General features: G+C 39.4%; 1 protein-coding gene across 1 annotated transcript; it reads left to right on the top strand.

Annotated features, from left to right (window-relative positions):
- Positions 1-755: 755 nt before the first annotated feature.
- Positions 756-18,875, top strand: USP38 (ubiquitin specific peptidase 38). The gene is made up of 10 exons (XM_041411946.1): positions 756-1,699; positions 2,992-3,127; positions 7,444-7,573; positions 7,856-7,957; positions 10,996-11,154; positions 11,514-11,707; positions 12,249-12,342; positions 13,179-13,285; positions 14,415-15,762; positions 18,540-18,875. Exons 1-10 carry the CDS (start codon positions 1,015-1,017, stop codon positions 18,699-18,701), a joined length of 3,117 nt encoding a protein of 1,038 aa, XP_041267880.1. The 5' UTR covers positions 756-1,014; the 3' UTR covers positions 18,702-18,875.
- Positions 18,876-18,998: the final 123 nt, after the last annotated feature.

The raw sequence follows: 18,998 nt of genomic DNA, 5'->3' as shown, positions 1-18,998 counted from the left end.
TAGGAGGGACTAGAACTAGATAACCTTTAAGATCCCTTCCAAGCCAAACCATTCCCTGATTCCATGAGTGTATGATAATATTCAGTCCTTGCAATTTGCAGAACTTGTTTTCACTTATTCTCAAAATGTACTGTGGTATGAAAATGCAAAATATATTAACAAGATTTGATTGTTGGAAGCTGGAGCTAAATCGGGTCAGAAATGAAGAACTACCAGGCTTAAATAAGGATGGGAACAGCAAGCACGTGTGTGTCGGCATTAACTGCTACTCTGTTAGAGCGCGGCTAAAGAGCAAAGGCTTCTGTGAGGAAGTGCCGCTGGTCACCAGCACACCCGTACCTAAAATGAGCAATAACTAAAGGAAGGATGAGCGGTAACTGAAGCAATAAATACACATCCCAGGAGGAGCTTACGGACTGTACACGCAAGCCGAGGGAGGGCGGCCATCGCCTCATGCGCCAGAGTGTCTCCGTGAGAGAAGACGGAGCAGGCCGGCGGGACATCATGTACCCCGGGGAGCAGAGCATAGGAGAACAACCCGCGCCGACTCCAAATTCTCCGGCCTCTCGAAGCCCCTCCCGGCACCCTAGCCTCTCCCATGCAACCCTTCCACGCCTTTCCCGCCGCGCCAGCCCTTTCGTCCCCTCACGGCCGGATCCGCCCCCGTCCCGCCTTCGCTCGCCATTGGCCATCGATAGCGCGGGGGGCGGGGCGTGCCGCGGCAGAGCCGGCGCCTGCGCGATGCTCCTCCGCCTCCTCTGGGCCGGCTTTCCGCTCGCGGGGCTCCGCTTCCGGGTCGGGTCGGGAGTTCGGTCGCGTCTATCGGGGTCGCCGGGGAGCGGGGCCGCCGCCGCCGCCGCCCGAGCGAGGGGCGGGCCGGAGCCGCGAGGGTCGTGGGGGGGCGGCGGCATTGCGCGGCAGGGCGGCGAGAGGGCCGCGGGGAGGCGGCGGCGGCCCCCTCCGAGGCCTGATCTGGCCCGCCGCCGCCGCCGCTCGGCCAATGCGCCCGGAGCCATGGACAAGATCCTGGAGGGGCTGGTGAGCTCTTCGCACCCGCTGCCGCTGAAGCGGGTGATCGTGCGGCGCGTGGTGGAGTCGGCGGAGACGCCGCTGAGCCAGGCGCAGTGCCGCGCCATGTTCGCGCTCGGCACCCGGCTGGTGCTGCAGGGTCCCGACCCCTTCCAGCGGCAGGTGGGGCGGCAGGTGCTGGACGCCTACGGCCGCTTCCACCGCGCCGAGTTCGAGGCTTTCTTCAACCGCGGGCTTGTCCTCGGCCTCCTGCAGCGAGGCTACGGCGAGCTGAGCAACCGCGACCCCGCCATCCTCGACTACATCCAGGCGGGGCTGCGCCTCATCATGAGCTGCCCGTCGGTGCTGGAGCTCTTCGAGCTGCTGCAGGTGGAGGCGCTGCGCCTAGTGTGCGAACGGCCGGCGCCGCCGCTCTGCGCCCGCCTCTGCCAGCTGCTGGGCGACTTCCCGCAGTGCCTGCCCCGCGGCAGGAAGCTCTCGCTCGCCTTCTGCCAGCAGCTGGTGCGCAGTATCGCCCACTTCCAGAGCCAGGGCACCCGAGAGGCCGAGCTGCGCCTTTACGTCTCGCAGGTAACGCAGGTCAGCGCTCTGCTCAGGAGCGTCTGGAAGGCCGAGCCCGACACGCTGCTGCCCTCCCTTCAGGAGCTCTTCGCTGTCATCTCTGCCGCGGGTGAGCGGGAGCGGCGTGGAGTAACGGGGGCGTAGGTTATTCAGAGAAGAGAAAAAGCTTTAGCGTAAGCAGTGGGCGCTTTGCAGGCATCACCTGGTAACCACTGCTTTATCACCCAGATATTAAAATGCAACTTCCTGACTGTCGAGAAAGCAAAGCCTTTTTTATTTCCTGCTCACCCCCCAAAAGCTAGAGGGGGAATACTGATTTGTTTTGCTTCAGAGCAGGATTGTGTTGTGTCATGCAGTGCTTTAAATCATATACCGAAATGAGGTGGTATATGGGTGCCCTATTAAGGAAGATTTAAAACTATCAATAGTAAAACTCTTATAAATATCTCAAAGGCTCTTGCCAAGAAATTGGTGTCACACTCTTTGGTGGTGCCCAGCAACATGACAAGGGGAAAAGGCCGTAAACTTAAAACATAAGTTTCACCTTAACATGAAGGACTTGTTTACATTGAGGGTGGTGGAGCACTGGAACAGGCTGCACATGGAGGTCGTGGAGTCTCCCTCTCTGGAGAGAGGGAGACCCTACTTGTGTTCTTGTGTTACCTGCTCTGCCTTGGCAGAGGAGTTGGGCTACATGGTCTGCAGAGGTCCCTTCCAACACAGTTCTGTGATTCGATGAAAAGCTGCTCCTTCTTCTTGCTCCTTGGAACTGTTTAACAAATCAGGATTTATAAATACATATAAGTAATATATGTAAAAGCAATGCTTAAAATTTTAGGAAGCATCCAGTGCCTGAGTAATGGAAATGTGATTGTAAATAGGTCCTTTCTGACTTCTGAAATCAGTGAAGTACTATAACAGTTCCCATTGCCAAGTGCCATTGCTGTTGAGGCACCTGGGAAATTTGACATTGCGTTTTGCCATAAGTGATATGGTTAGCAGAGAGTTGTTGAGGTTGGATGTGGGGAATACCAGCTGCACTAAATTCCTAGGCTTAATATGAAATATAATAAGCAATTTATGGTACTTCTTTTTAGAAAAATACAAAACATACTTCTCAATTCCAGTTAGAGTGGAGGAGGAAGTAGTTGGCAGATTGTCACTTTCTTGCATGGCTATGAAATGAACTAATGGAGTTTGTAATTCATTGCTGTTCATTGTCCTTAATTCACTAATGTGTTCTAATTTTGGTTTGGTTTGTGATAATAGAATGCAAGATATAGGATAGATTTATTGTCACTTTTAAACTATGGTGAGGCTGTAGGGTGGAACAAGAAGCTTACTTTTTTTCTGTAAGGTTTTCTTTTTAGTTCCTTACATTGTAATATTCAATTGTTACAGATACTTCATTCGAGCCTTCTGTTGCACTGGCAAGTCTTGTGCAGCACATACCATTGCAGATGATTACAGTACTCATCAGAAGCCTTACTACAGATCCTAATGTGAAAGATACAAGTATGACTCAAGCTCTGTGCAGGTAACGTATTCAATTGTGAAGGGAGAGAAAAGTCTCTTTCTTAATCTTGCCTTTCTTGAAGTTGTTACTGAAGTTCCATTAAAAAAAAACAACCAAACAAAAGCGTGAAGAAGAGGAACTTTTAAAATGGTATTCCAAGTAATGCTTTTTGGCATGTTACAATTTAAGGAGATAGATCTATCTATTTATCTATCTATATATAGATATGTTTATATACGATGCTGTGGATGTTACTGGCATGGTTTCAGTTTAAGGTTACTGCCTTCATTGCTATTGTGGCTTCATTCTCCAACCCTGCCAGGATGGATGAAGAGGGTTAAATAGAAACTGAGAGGCAACACCTGTGTTCCTCTTAGATGACATCTTAAATGAGGTCTTCTGCCTTATGGAAGATGGTGTAAGTAGGAAACTTCATAGAGTTTACAGTCAAGCTGAGAAACAAGGCCTTGTTTTCAGAAGATGAACCTTTCTGCTTTTCCAAGAAGCAGGGTAGCATTCTCATGTGATAGTATTGACCATCATGTCCTGCTCTAAAGAGAGGAGCCAGTTCAAAATGAGTTTTACTGCTTTTTTTTTGAAGGTTTTTTTCCTACTTAGATATCTTAATATTTTTTTAGAAGGATTCACAGAGAACAGCCTCTATTACCCTTTTCACTCAAACCCTCATAGGTTTTTGGATGTTCTTTGAATGACAGAGAAATAGAAATTATGTAAAAGCAATTGCATGTGATGTTTGTCAGTAATCTTACCTTGAGTAAATGTGGTGTAGATGAGTAGCAGTGTAAACAGACTGGGATTCAGATTGCAATCGTGATTATTATCTTCAGATATGCGAATAATAGTAATGCAGAAAGATGACAGTGATAGAAGGATGAAGACCTTGAAGTTCTTTTTTTGAAACCAAATTAAACGCAATTGAAGAAGCTGTTACTGAGCACTGAAGGATAGGGAAATGGGTAATGCGGTTAAAAAAGGGAACTATTAAAAATTTATATTGTTTAAACAATAATATTTAAGAAGCCTTAAACTAAGTGTTCAGTGTCTGCAATGTTATTACTTTTAATACATCCATTTGAGTGTACTGTAATACTTAAGCACTCATGTAGTGTAGCACTTTAATATCTTGGTGGGCTTTCTCACACTGAAAACATTCCTTGTGTTTACAGTAAGTTGAGAAGCTGTATTTCAGTCAAAAACATAATGAAAAGAAGCAGCATTAATAATACAATTTGGGGTAAGACATTGTTTAGGGACTTTAAGAGAATCTCCTTGACTGAAGAGATTTCATCAAAACTGTGTTTTGAGTCTAAAGGTCAGAGCTGAGAAGTTAAGGATTTGGTCATGCAGATAATTTGCCAGTAATGTGCTGGTGATTAATTTTCAAGTTAGTGTAGTTTTAACATTTATGTTGCATTGCTGCATCAAGACAGTGTAATCATGTAACTGGAGCTTGAGAATGGCTTCGCTGTGTCCTTCTGCTTAGGCAAGTAATGCAGTACTGAGCTTTGGTTACAGTAGGAGCTGTTATTATCAAATAAGTGCTCTGGTTTTTTGGTACCAGCCATGTGATGGTGAGTTTTTCTCTTGTTTTTGAAATGGAAGGATAATCTTACTTGCTTTGTTCATTCTTTGAGGTAATACCCTCTCTTAAGAGCCTCTAGTTCTGTCCCATGGAACCTTGTTTGTTCCATGGAACCTCATGTCACCACTGCATCCAGTTTCTTTTTCTACCTCTGGCAACCCTTTGCAATTATTACTCTCTTCTGGCTTAGTGAACCAATTGTTGAGAGGTTAATGCAGCTGGAATGTCTGAAGCACCAAATGACTATGCAGTCATCAGGCTTGCAGCATTCCCAGGAGATGCAGAACTCCAGGCACAACAAGGTCTGATGAGAGTTAGCAGAGCTTTTGGTGACTGTAAATTAGAGACCTTGTTTCTCACTTGCCAAGTATAAATCTGTGGCACTGCAGAGTCTTTTCAAAAGTTCAGCACAGAATAGTAAATAATTTATATTTAACAAACTCATAAATTTAGTTTGTTCAGAGTGGGCGGTACATTAGACACAAGATTATGTTAGAATTTGGCTTGAGCTGTTTCTGATTGATTCAGCTGTCTCCTGAAACCTTACCTGAAGCATCAGTAAGGAAAAGCAGAAAATCGTTGAATCTCATTGGGGATATATGGGTACTTTAAAAGTCTAATTCAGAACTCTGGGAGGAAATGAACTGGCTGTACTCTGGATCCTGACAAGTATAATGCTTCTTTGCACTTCAACCCAAGTATCTTTGTTAAGAGAAATAGAAAATTTTGCTAAAAAGAACTCCAGGTATAACCAGGTCCTCTGTCCTATTGGGAAAAAATGTAAAATTCTGTAAAAGACTTGTAAGTTATTGGTGGTGACAGGTAGTCTGAGGATCTTCTGTTGCTGTTTTGGGGTTTTTTTCCTAATCTGAGGGACTCACAACTGAGCTGCCAGATTCTTTGATGTGGTGACGAAGATACTTTGTGAAAGAAGTTTCTGTCCGAGGTTGCACAAATATTTTTTTTTTCTATTCAAAGATATCAAAAATACAGTCCTTACTAGGCACATATGTGGGTAAAAGACCTGCTGATTTTAGGGTGGTATGAGGCAGAGGGTCCTCTTGAGGCTTTTAAGGTTCTCTTAATCTAGTCAAACCCAGAAAAGCATCCTCTGTTTATATTCATGATCATCATGGCCCATACTAGTATCTGCTTAAAAATGTACTCATTGATTGAAACAGAGCAGAAGCCAAGTAAATGCGACCAAAATACCTGATCTTCACCTAGAGATCTAAGATGTGATGCTTTTTGGGACAGTCTCAAGCAGGTCTGCAAGTTCACTTCTGTCTCTTGTGGCTTTTGTTTCTGCTCTCAAAATCATTAACTCTCAGGTTAACTGTCAGATGTTTTAAAATAGTGGTTCTGATGTAGGGCTCTACAGCATACTTGTCTAAACAGTTAAGAAAACAATATATTGTCATTAGGTTTAAATTAGCTATGCAGATGTTTCTGCTGAAAAATATCAAGCCTACAAATCAAGGAGGGGAAGATTTGAAGATGATTGGTTTATGAGTTGTGGGGTCTTTTTTTAGGTTAAGGTTATTTCTTCGCAAACAAAAACAGTTTGAGCCTGTGTTTTTGATCCTCTATTTTAGAGGATATATGGAAAGGTTGCTCAGGATGAACATGTTTGAATTCAACATCTTGAGGAAATGAGAGCTTTGTGTAAATTCAGAGCACTGATTATGATGTTGTCATGTTTTTTTCGCAAATTTTTATTTGTAGTAATAGGGAAGAAAGTTGGTAAGATTTGTGCTTGTTTGTTAAAAAGACAGTTCTAAAGATCCCTTCTTTTTAGAGAAACCTCTGAACTTTATATGTGCAGATTCTAAGATATATACATTATAACTTATCTCAATATCTGTCCGCTCTTATAGCAGAAAGTTTTTTCTTCCACGTAATTAGTGCTGCCTCATCTTGTTTGCAGAAAGGAATCTTATGGACAATGAAAGAAAATTCAAACTATTGCCAAGTAAAATCTCAGAAGAACAAAGTCTAGATATCATGTTTTAGCTGGCACTCCCTTGCAATATTGTCTGTGTCTTAGAGTTGTTTCAACACATCTGCTTGTCTACCTTAAGGATCAGTATAAACTGACTATTAATTTAAAATACCTCTGTTTTCTGTTCCTGATATTTCACTGTTTGTTCTAGGCACAGGAGGTTCCTTCACTTTTTTCTTAGCTCAAGCGAAATGCTCCCTTTTGAGATGTATGCAAACCCCAGACTGCTCAATGTATTTAAAATGACTAGATTTTACCATTATTTTAGAGTGTTTGTGTTGGCTTCTGGGAGTGTAGCTGTAAGTTGTAGAATCTTACTTAGTAGTCAGTTTTGGTCTGCTTCGGATTAAAAGGTGTTAGAGGGGACGTTACCAGGTACAGGCACGTTTTCAGCAGTAAGTTTTTGCCATATGTTAGCTCAATGTCTGTAACATCAGAGTGCATTTTCTAGACGAAAAAGAGGCAATACAAAATATTGACTTTTTTATGATAAGGTATTTTTGGGGATATATATTTACTTCAAATGTATTAAATAAATCATTATTAATTTCAGAGTTAAATGATTTGAGATAGAATCAAAATTAATTTTACCACTTGCCCAGTATTCCTGCATTACTTATTGTGAGTCTTATTGCATAAGTTCCAAGCTAATATAGAGTATCTTTTTTGTTGAGATTAAAGTTAGTGGCATATTGGTTTTCTTATATTTTTTGTTCTGCTATTGCCTTGCAGAATGATTGACTGGCTGTCCTGGCCTCTGGCTCAGCATGTGGAAACATGGGTGATTGCCCTGCTGAAAGGATTGGCTGCAGTCCAGAAATTTACCATCCTCATTGATGTCACTCTGCTTAAGATCGAATTGGTGTGTTGGAAAAAAGCATTCAAAACTGAGGGAGAGGGAAAGGAATTGTTACCAGCTATGCAATTGTGTAGCATCCTTTTTATTGTAACATACAGTATCTTCTTACTCCGCCAATATGATGTAAATGTATATGTATGATATATGTAAAAATATATATAAATGTATAGCTGTCACTTGCATGTAGTGATTTTTTCTATTTCAGATGACTGTGTGTTTGAAGATTTTTGTGTTTACTGAAATTTTACTTTGTAGATTTACTGAAATAAATGTGGGTTTTTTTAGGTCTTTAATCGACTTTGGTTTCCTCTGGTGAGGCCTGGTGCCCTTGCTGTCCTTTCCCACATGTTACTTAGTTTCCAGCATTCTCCAGAAGCTTTTCATTTGGTGAGTTACTGTTTTTCAGTGCTTTGAAATGTCACTCACTGTGTGATTTCTGAAATGGGTGTAAAGAGCATCAGAATTGATGTGCTTGGATTTTGTCTGTTGGAAGGTCCTAGAATCAGGTTCCTGTGGTTACAGGAAGGCTTTTTAGCTTCCAAATTCAATCACTTCATATATAACTGGAAACAAGCATTGTCCTTCCTTGTATATACCTATTTCTGGCAGGAGTATTTGGGCACCACGTTTTGACTGCGTGCTTCTGGAAATCATTTTGTGTGTGTGAAATTGGCTGATAAAGTTGGGTGGCAAGTAGTTTTTGAGGGCAGCTGTTTGGGGAAAACAGGTAACAGAGGTAATCTGCTATATGTAACCTGGTCACCCTGAATAGGCTCATGAGACCAAGAAGTACTTAACTTCCAGAAAGCTGTGCTGTCTGGTCAATGTTTATGGGCAAATTAAAGGTCACCATTTTTAATGACCCCTTTTCAAAATGCAGTCCATTAGTTAAGGCCATAGATAGGAGGGCATGACATTGACTGTGTTAATACAGCACGGTGTTCCCACACTTGGTGTTCAGCTTAAAGTTTAGGAGAAATATCTGAGATTTAATAGTAACAGCCTGGCACATTGTTTCTAAGCTGTTCCTAAGGCTCTGAAGGGATATCAAGCCCTTTGTTTAATGTCAGAGTAATTGCCTTATGCCCATTACGCTGGTTTTTAACAAGAGATCTCTGAAGTTTCTCCACTGCCCTGATCTTGTCTTAGGATAGAAATTTCAGTTACAATTAAAAGCTTTGAATATGTTCAAAACATAAATATTTCATATATTTTTCTGTCTTGCTTCTTTTTTCCTGAGAGAGACAAAACATTAGAAAAAAATGTAAAATGTGAGATAGCCTATTCTAGAAAGAGGAATTTGATTTACCAAAGAAAACTTCTATTGGAGGCTGCATACTGTACTGCATAAATACCTCCCTGTAAGATTTCATGACCATTTTTCCTCCATTTTAAACAATTTTCTTCACTATCATTTTTTTGTGCTACTACCATTTAATATTCTGTAATATCTTCCTTCACTTTTAAGTGCTTGTTTACTTTTTTAATTACAATTGGTCTGATTATGAAAGTGTCAAATGCACATTTGATAAATAGAAATGAATTTACTTGATAATGCATCTGAAATTACATTCCCTCTCCTTACACTTGAGCATCATTAGCATAAGTTAGTTTGATATTTTTGTAGCAGAAGCAGTCTTGTACTTATGATGTAGCACTTAGGATCATCAAAAATCTACTGATAAATAAAAGTTTAATGCAACCTCAAGCCAGAAGAGATAATTCTGTGTGTATTCAAGGTGTAACTTTCAGTATTTGACTCTCTTTGATAGAATTGAAAACCTATCCTTTTTCTATTCTTCCCATGTGCTTTGTCTGTTCAGAATTATCGTATCTCACATCTACTCGATACAAAGCTCCTTCTTGGAGCTCAGTAGTTGCTTTCTCATTGCTGTGTTCCCACATTTATAAAGTGGAAGATGGAAATTTTTCATTGCAATAGCTTTCAGTATTGACTTGTGATACAGCGAACACTTCATCTTTGTGTTTTTATTTTTAAACAGTGGATATCTTGCTTACCTAAAGAGCAAGATTTATCAGAGGTGTAGAAATATTTTTTATACCCAAAGAATAACCAATATTTGAAAAAGTGACAAATCTGTATTTTGCAACTAGCCCTTTTTACTTTGGTGTTTTGAACTATATGAGTTCTTGTAATTGGTGTACCTTCCTCAGATTCCTATATTCTTATGATTCCTGTTCTGTATTTTATGCCTTTAACTTACAAATTGTTTGGTAGTAATTAATGATGAGAAATTATTCTATGAACTTCTTTCACAGTTAATCAATCTTAATCGCTTGGAAACTGGCAAAGGTGTCTGAAATACTTTGGTTCACAATCAGAAGTCCCTGCTCTTTGTAAATTGCTTTGACATAAACTTCTACTTGATGTCTTAAGGCCAATGTCTCGCACATTTAAAAGTAGAGAGCTGTGCTGAAGAAGAGGAAGGAGATGAAGTAAACATTCCTGATTCTAATCTGACCCAATTTAAAGTATTCCTGAATCTGAACTAAGTCTCAAATAGGTTACTGTAGCTGTGGTAAACTTTCACCTTGTAGTAAATGACATGGCTGTCGTTTATGGAGCTGAGCTGCCTCACTAGGTGGAGCTATGGACCAGTTTCCTTCTTGTAGGGATAGCAGGAATGTATTCATTGGCTCAGAAGTCCAAGCATTAGATTCTGTTAAAGGAAAATTTAGAGGTCTGTTTTAAAAAACATGACTGTGAAATCAGAACAAGATACTAAACTGTTAGTGTCTTTTACAAATTAGTAAATTTTACACATTTAAGTAGGAAATACCCTTGAGAATTGGAAAGTTTATTTCATGAAGTTGATTTTATGCACTCAGCACATCCAGGCTATTCCAGTGTCCCAGCTGTGACAGCACAAAGTGTTAGGAATACAGAACAGCATTTTCACAGAATAACTTGTACAAAAGCTTAGATGTCCTTGGGCACACAGCCCAAAGCAGAGGATGACAGCAGATTACTTGGAAGCAAAGCTAATATTAGAATGGAGACATTCAATCTGACACGCTGTCCCACCTAAGTCCCATCTAAGTGGCACAAAAGCAAAATGTTTGCAGTTAATATCCTTAATAAGATGAATACTTTTGGACACTTGACTGTTTAAAACCTTAGCATGCACCTTTTAAGTTCATAATGTTCCTTTTAAAACTTGCTATGTGAACTAAAGAGAGCATTAAATAATTAATTGTGCTGCTTGAAAATTGTCATGTGTAAAGAATAATGTATGTTTTTCAAGTCATTGTCTCTCAACCACTTCATATTTAATAACAAAAGATCCCCTGTCATTTGGCATGTATAAACCAATGAAGTTTAATGAAGTATTTTGTAGAAGAAAAAAAACAATGAAAAAATGCAGTTAACACCTTTTTGTTTGTTTCTTTGTTTTCCCATTCAGATTGTCCCACATGTGGTCAGTTTGGTTCACTCCTTCAAAAGAGATGGCTTGCCTTCCAGTACAGCCTTTTTGATGCAGTTGACTGAGTTGATACACTGTATGATGTATCATTATTCAGGTTTTCCAGAGCTCTATGAACCCATTCTGGAAGCTGTTAAGGTACATTAGGAATGTTAAGAGCATGGAATGTTTTTTTGTTTTCCCAGATGTGAAGCTGTAGATCCACAGATCCAAATTCTTTAGAACTTCCACACGGAGAAAAGAGCTAACCACATAATCTCATGTCAATCCTGTGTTTGAAATATAAAATAAGTGTAAAGCTTTGAAGAAGAAGGTTGCGGGGAGGGAAGGGAAAAGGGCCGGGGGAGTCTGTTGTATCTCCTAGGCTATCAGGGACAGCAGCAAGACCTTGAAGGAGAACTGGGGAGCAGGGGAAGATAGAATACTGCTGAATGGCAAGACCTGTTGCAGAAACAAATAAAGAAACCTATTAAGCGTGTTAAATGTTTCTCTTGTAGGATATGCCCAAACCCACTGAAGAGAAGATTAAGTTGATCCTCAGTCAGAGTGCCTGGACTTCTCAATCCAGTTCTTTGCCATCTTGTTTATCTAGACCTTCTGGAAAATCTGAAACTGGGAAGACAGGCCTAATAAATCTAGGAAATACTTGCTACATGAACAGTGTTATTCAGGCGCTTTTTATGGCTACAGAGTAAGTGCTTCTTAACGGCTTGTTTCATTGCAAATAATTCTTGCAGTTACTGCATTCTTGATTTTCACACAATAGTAACATGTCCTGGGGTCTCTCACCTTGCTAGAACTGAGTGGGTTGTTTTGCACTCAGTTATTGATTGCTTTGTTCAAGTTCAGCTCTAGAAACTGCAATTTTAGGCACTAAAAATCCTGATCCTTCTGCCCAGGGTCAAAAGACAAGTCCTTTTTCCCTCACTGTCCTTGCTCACTCACTACTGTATTGTAAAATTTTTTGGTGATGCTTTTGTTATAATCTGGAAGGGAATTTAAAAAGTCTGTCTGTATCCCATTCCTACACATTTAAATTTTAAAAGTAGGTATTTTGCAGTTTAATTCTTACCATACAGTAATTTTATATCTGCACTAGAGGAGAGTTCCAGTATTAAAGGGAAGTGTTGTGTTTTGCTTTCTTTCAATTTGAAGTAATTATCTGAGCTGAAATGATAACTGCATTGTTAGAAGTCTAGCAAGTAAACTGATGTCTATCCCTTTCATTTCAGTTTCAGAAGACATGTTTTATCTCTGAATCTAAATGGCTGTAATTCCCTAATGAGAAAATTACAGCATCTTTTTGCGTTTTTGGCCCATACCCAGGTATGTCAGTTTTTCATCTGCTTTTCTTTAAGCTTAGATCCATATACCAAAATTGAGAAACAAGCATGATGCCATGGGAGTCCTCTTGAGTATTTCAAATAGAAATATTATAGTTTTGTATGGGAATGAGTCTGCCTTCAAATGCTCAGATGGTGTGGATGGACTTAAGAAATACATGTTTCTCGAGGTGGAATATGTTGGCATTTTTTTGTTTCTATTAATAGCTAGTGATAGGTTTTCTTTGAGAAGCAAGACTCAAAAAATCCAAATAAGACCTGAGTTGATATACATGCTGATTTTATCTATCTTTCTAGGGTAAACTGTGACCTTCTTCATTGATATTTACACTAAATTTTATTGTAGTTCAGATTCTAATGTGAACATTATTAGCTGTTCAAAACATTTTGCTAATGGTGGAAAGGCACAAGACACTTCTGTTCTCTTTGAATTATAGCAATAAACTTCTGAAGAGAATGAGGCTGGATCAACTTCAAAATAAATGGGTACTTATGAAGTGCTGGTGTTCTGAAGAAAGCAAACAGGTTTTTTAATTCACCAGCAAGAATGGTAGCTGCTATAATACCTGGCTTGTACTCACTGAACATTAGTATTTGCCAGCAGAATAAACTATTTTTATCTTTGTACTAGAGGTGATTGCTACAAAATTAATGGCTCTCCCTTCGTATGATTAAGTTGTTTAAATGTTTGTGTACCTTGTGTTTCATTCAGCTACTCTGCGATAATGTAGTCCATAGTTCAGCTGTTAATATTAAAATAATATAACCAACTTTTTAAGTTGTTCCTATGGTATCTTGCCTGTTCTCTCACTTGAACAGAGGGAGGCATATGCTCCTAGAATTTTCTTTGAAGCTTCCAGACCACCATGGTTCACTCCTCGATCCCAGCAGGATTGTTCGGAATATCTCAGATTCCTGCTAGACAGGTATGGTTATGGTGCCATTAATGGGAATGAATCTACAGCCTTACCACATAATGTTGAACTCTTAGGAGCAGTTGTGTAATAGTTCCAATGCGTGAGTGGGGATCAGGAATTTTCAACCTCATTCTTGTCTTTCTCTGATTTTCTGTATAGTCTACAAACTGTTTTTCTTCATGAGTTTAGTCTGTAGTAAGGTCTGGATGCCATCTTGAATCCACATAATTGAGAACAGGTAATAATGTGCCATCTTGATAAATCTAAACATGGGTGTTGTGTTCAAGTTGTGGTCCTGTTGTTAAATTAATGTAGTTGGTGAAAGCAGTTTAGTTGTGCTTCTGGAATTTTATGTTGGTGGAGACAGCTGTATTTCATATAAGGCGCATAAGTCACAAAGAGTTGTACATGTCTTTATAACCAGTTAATTAAGCAAGCAAATTAACTGTGGCAGAGATAAATAAGTAATACCTAAATTAAATAACTAAATAAATAATATTTTATTTAAATTTATTTAATTATTTAAAATAAATAATTAACCCACTTTATTTTTGGCTTGCTAAATGGGGCTTAAGCAATATTACTTTAAGACACATTCCGCTTCTGGAGAAATTTATCTCAATAGTGAAATAGTGTTCTCTCTTCCCCCCCACCCCCTCCCCCCTGCCATGTTTTGGGTTCCTCTTTTGGTTTGGATTTTCTTCCTGCAGAACTTTCCTGGCTGCAGAATTCTGACATTTTCTTTGGAAATAGTTTGGCCATAGACAAATAGTTACTTTTTCTCTTACAAAGTCTGTCATACAGGCCCAGTCAACTCAAGAGCTGATTTATTAACACAATGTAATGGTAAATAATAAAAACATTGTTAGGTTTCTTTAATATTTGCCAGTTCTTTCAATATATCCCTTGTGTTCTGTTTTATATAATGAAATCCACAATAAATGTATTTGTGCCACCCATACTCTTTTTCAGAACTCCATGCTTCACCTTTCTTTTATAAAAAAATAACAAACAGATTTTTTAGTGTAAGACACTTTAACAACTTAACCATCTGTATTTTTTAGCTGGAAAAAAATCTGAAATAGTGTGGCAATATTTGGAAAATAGCACAGTTGGATTTATTCTTCTTTGTCTTCAGGTTGCATGAAGAAGAGAGAACTTTGAAAGCATTGTCTTCAGCCAAGGGTTCTGAAAGTATCATGACTGACAAGTCCCAGGCACAAGAAACTGCCCATAAAACACAAGTATTTACTGAAGCATCTCGTATGGAAAGTGAAGAAAGAACTCTGATAGAGAAGATGTTTGGAGGAAAATTGAAGACTAACATATGCTGTTTGAACTGCAAAAGTATGTCTCAAAAGGAAGAAGCTTTCACAGATCTCTCTTTGGCTTTCTGTCCCCCAACTTCCTTAGAGAATGTTGACCCAAAATGCATAGAACATTCTGAAGTGAAAGATGACTACATGGTGCAAAATAATACTTCAGCAACCAGTCCTGTTGCAGAAACACCTCTCAGTAATTTGGAAGTAAGTCATGGATGTGACACAATAATGAATGAAGGAACCATAGAAGATTTTTCTAGTGAGCCAAGCTCTGAGAATACCACAATTTCTGAACTCAAAGTTGAAAATAATGGGGATGTGTCTCAGAGTGTAGTAGGTAAAAATACCCTGTCAGTTACAGACTTACTCAATTATTTTCTGGCACCTGAGATCCTTAGTGGAGACAACAAATATTATTGTGAAAAGTGTGCCTCTCTACAGAATGCTGAAAAAACTATGCAAATCATTGAGGAACCTGAATACCTCATTCTCACTCTTTTGAGATTTTCATATGATCCAAAGTGTCACATAAGGCGCAAAATCTTGGACAATGTTTCTCTACCACTTGTATTGGAACTGCCCGTGAAAAGAGCAACATCCCCTTTAGCCATCGTTTCGGGAGGCTGGTCTGTTGGTGTGGAGATTTCTGATACTGGAGAAAACCTTGCTAAAAAACTGAAGCCCTCTGGTGCTGATGAAGTGATCTGCCCACAATTGGTGCCCTATGTGTTGAGCTCTGTGGTGGTGCATTCTGGGGTATCCTCTGAAAGTGGACATTATTATTCATATGCTAGAAATGTTACTGGGTCAGGGCCTTCAGGACTCTGCCACCAGTCTACAGCTCTTTCTTTAGTTTCTCCTCAGGATAAGGTGTTTACAGAGGAGAGTCCTTGTACTGTTGTAGAAAATGAGCTGGACACTGAGATGCCAAGAGAATGGTTTCTGTTCAATGACAGCAGAGTGACATTTACCTCATTTCAGTCAGTCCAGAAAATCACTAGTAGATTTCCAAAGGACACTGCTTATGTTCTGTTTTACAAAAAACAGAACAGCACCTGTGGCTTCAACACCAATCCAGCAAATGGCCTCTGGGTAAATGGAGACCCTCCTCTACAAAAAGAACTCATGGATGCAATTACAAAAGATAACAAACTGTACTTGCAGGTAAGATGTAAATTTTGTGTAAAGGGTGTCTCCTTAAGCCTCACAAGAGGCGGTCTAAAGGAAAGAACAAGGTAGCTTTTAAGTATTCTGCTATATTAACCTTACAAATCACCAGTCTGGCTTCATCTTGGTTTTGCTGAACAGCTTTTGCAGTAAGTTTGTCACTGTTAGATGGGAAATGTCAAGGAAAATTGCATAAACTCATTTCAGTTTAAACTTTGAGTGGAGATGTTTGTACAGCATCTTTTAACCACTTCTCATTCCATGTGGGAGAGGCTTCAAACAGTTCAAACTTTTCTTTGCCTTTAGGAAATTACAAGAGTGGCTTAAGTTTACTTAAAAACTTCTAAGTGGTGTTCTTACTAGTGCATTTTCATTTGTAGTAAAGTTTGACTTACAAAACTGTGCTTACTCAAATGCTGGAACAACTAAAATGATGACCAAATGTGGAGGACTGGATTCCAGTTTCCCTTTGCTGCCTATGCCATATCCTCTCTGGGACCAGTGCTTCCAGCAGCACACTCCCTGTGTTCTGAGAGCTTCACCTAGCTGTGGCAGCCTTTTTGTTTGCTGTTAAAAAAACCCAGTGTTCTCCACACTTCAATATGTCTTTCTTAGAGCACTGCTGCTTTCTTTTGACATTCTAGGAGTAAAAGTATGCTTCACTGTGTGCTCCTTGTCCTATAAGGGCTCTAGGCTAACTCAAATTAGAAGAACTAGGTAAATTGAACATTTTTATAGTGTTTTATTAATCTCAGAGTTTCTGAGCTCCTGACCTTTTCTCATTTTAATTGAGGCTCATTACAAGTGCTTGGTTATTGTTTTTCTGAAATTATTGCAACTACCATGATTCACTGAATTAGATTATTCTAATTTTAAGATGCCATATTTTACTGTTGGTTCAGAGTTCTAAATTAATGTTTTCCAGATAAGTTAAGAATATATGTTTCTGTCCTGAGAAAGCCTTTAATTTTCAGAAAATATGTTCAAAAAAATCTGTATCTTACTGCTTTTGTTTTGCTATTGCATATCTGTTTACCACATGGTAAATGAAGATGTTTTCAGTAGAAATAACTAAACCTGCAATATGGGTAGCTCCCACTCTATTTAAAACAAATTTTAAAACCCTTACTGTGAATAAATGGAAAGCAAGGGGGGATGCCCTGCATTATTCTGAGTCCAGAAAACTGTATTGACTATCAAGTTTCACTTACCTAATGTAGTACTTGTGGGGATAAATGTAACAGCCTGAAAACATTATATGTTTTTAGAAATAAGACTATTACTAGTAAAAATGCCAGTGCTATAAGGTAAACAGTTTGGTAGTGTAGTTTTTTGAACTAAACAGGCTATTTATGCAAGGTCTGCTATTTAAATCAAAATCTGTGGTTGATTTCTGGTACTACAATTTTTTAATATTTCCTTGTTATTGCTAGTAAATGTACATAGTTTCTGGTGTGTCATAGAGTTAGCCAGATACTTACAACTCCATATATTGCTGGAGATAGCATAGTACTGTCTTCAGGAGTATGGCTAGCACATCTGTGTAGACGCCGTCCTCCAAATATCTTAATTTTGAAAATGAGTATACATTTTAGTCCTTAATAGTGTACGCTAGTTTCAAACTTAGGCTGTGTTTTTGAAAAAGGCAAAATAATTTAAATTTGCAAGGTCTGCTTTTAGCATCTGTAAAAGTATTTGGACAAAACATCCGTTTAATGGTTTCATGGTAGTATAATACAGTCAGGGAGAATTGAAGGTGACCCCTGTAGTTACTGAAACCCCCTTCTAAAGTTTGCTTGCATTGCCTTTAGGGAGGTGTGTGGTGGTGAAGTGTCATGTGAAGGCAGCTATCAGTATGAGCCTTAGCATTGGAATAATTTCAGTTTGTTGCCAGCTCCACTGTCTTTTCCTGTTAGCCTTCCAGAGCCAATGTCTGCCTTCTCTCCCTCAATTTTTGAAGTTATTGGCCAGTTTGAGAAAGGTATACTAAAGAAAGAAAATTGCTGCAGAGTTTATTGAACTAGTTGGCCAGCGACGAAATAGTGCATGATATGTCTAATGAGGGAAAAGCATGTGCTCATCCCCTTCTTAGATGTCTTAAGAAGCCTGAGGAGCATTCAGCTGAAAAAGCAGCTGGCAGGCAGCAGAGCTTTCATGTTCCTTCCACTTGTGCAGGTACATTTCCAGCAGTTAACTCTGATTTTTATGAAGTGCTTGAGACTTGCAAACTTGCTACGTTATAACAGTTAGCATAGCAATAATAATTGAAAGCTGAATAGCTGCAGTGAATAGAAACTAGATAGCTTGTCCATCCTTTGGCCTTTTATTGGAGTATATTGTTACTCTATGCAGTTGTAACATTCCACTCTGTGGAGTGGAATGAAGAAGCGTCTTTAAAGTAATGCACATTGATATAAAGGTTTTATCTTTTGACTTTGCAACCAAGAGCATATGGAAATTGCTAGGATGAAAATTTATATGAAACATGTATCAAAACCTGTTTGGTTAACTTCTCATCAGCAGTCTCATTTTTTAGTGACATCCCATATTGCTATGAAATACAATTTTAGCATGAACTCAGATGGATTTAATTTTGTTTCACTTACACTTACTGACAGTCAGTGAAATTGTACATCTTAGGTTGGCTGTGGATGTTCAACTTGAAAGTTCAGCATAGCTGTTCACTAGAAATTAGTGATGCTGTTTTAAAAGCTATTTCAAGGGCATGAGATGGTGGGGTGTTTTTTTTAATTGTCTTTATTCTTTCATTTCAGGAGCAAGAGCTTAGTGCTCGAACACAAGCACTTCAAGCTGCCTCGGCCTCTTGCTCTTTCCGACCCAATGGATTTGATGACAATGATCCCCCAGGAAGTTGTGGGCCTGCAGGTGGAGGAGGAGGGGGTGGGTTCAGTACTGTTGGTAGATTGGTCTTTTGACTATGAACACAACCTGGAATACACTGGTTCCAAGGCAGCCTAGTACTGCTGAGGACAAATAAAATACTGAACTCTGTTGGAGTTGTACCAGGCTTTGAGACTTGATCCTTGTCCAAAAGCAAATATTAGTGGTTTTTTGGTTATAATTTATTTGAAATAAATAATTGCATAATGGAAAAAAACCTACCTCTTAAAAGTTCAGTTGCTTTCATAGTAAGATATGCTTGCCCAAAAACCAGAAAATTAAGGTTTTTTTTAAGTAAATGCTAATGACGTTGCATTAAACTGAACAAAATG

Source organism: Onychostruthus taczanowskii, unplaced genomic scaffold (assembly GCF_017590055.1).
Source record: "Onychostruthus taczanowskii isolate IOZ18803 unplaced genomic scaffold, ASM1759005v1 scaffold38, whole genome shotgun sequence".
NCBI classification, from domain to species: Eukaryota; Metazoa; Chordata; class Aves; order Passeriformes; family Passeridae; genus Onychostruthus; species Onychostruthus taczanowskii.
Note: the sequence above shows the minus strand (reverse complement) of the source record. Positions and strands in the feature narration are given on the sequence as shown.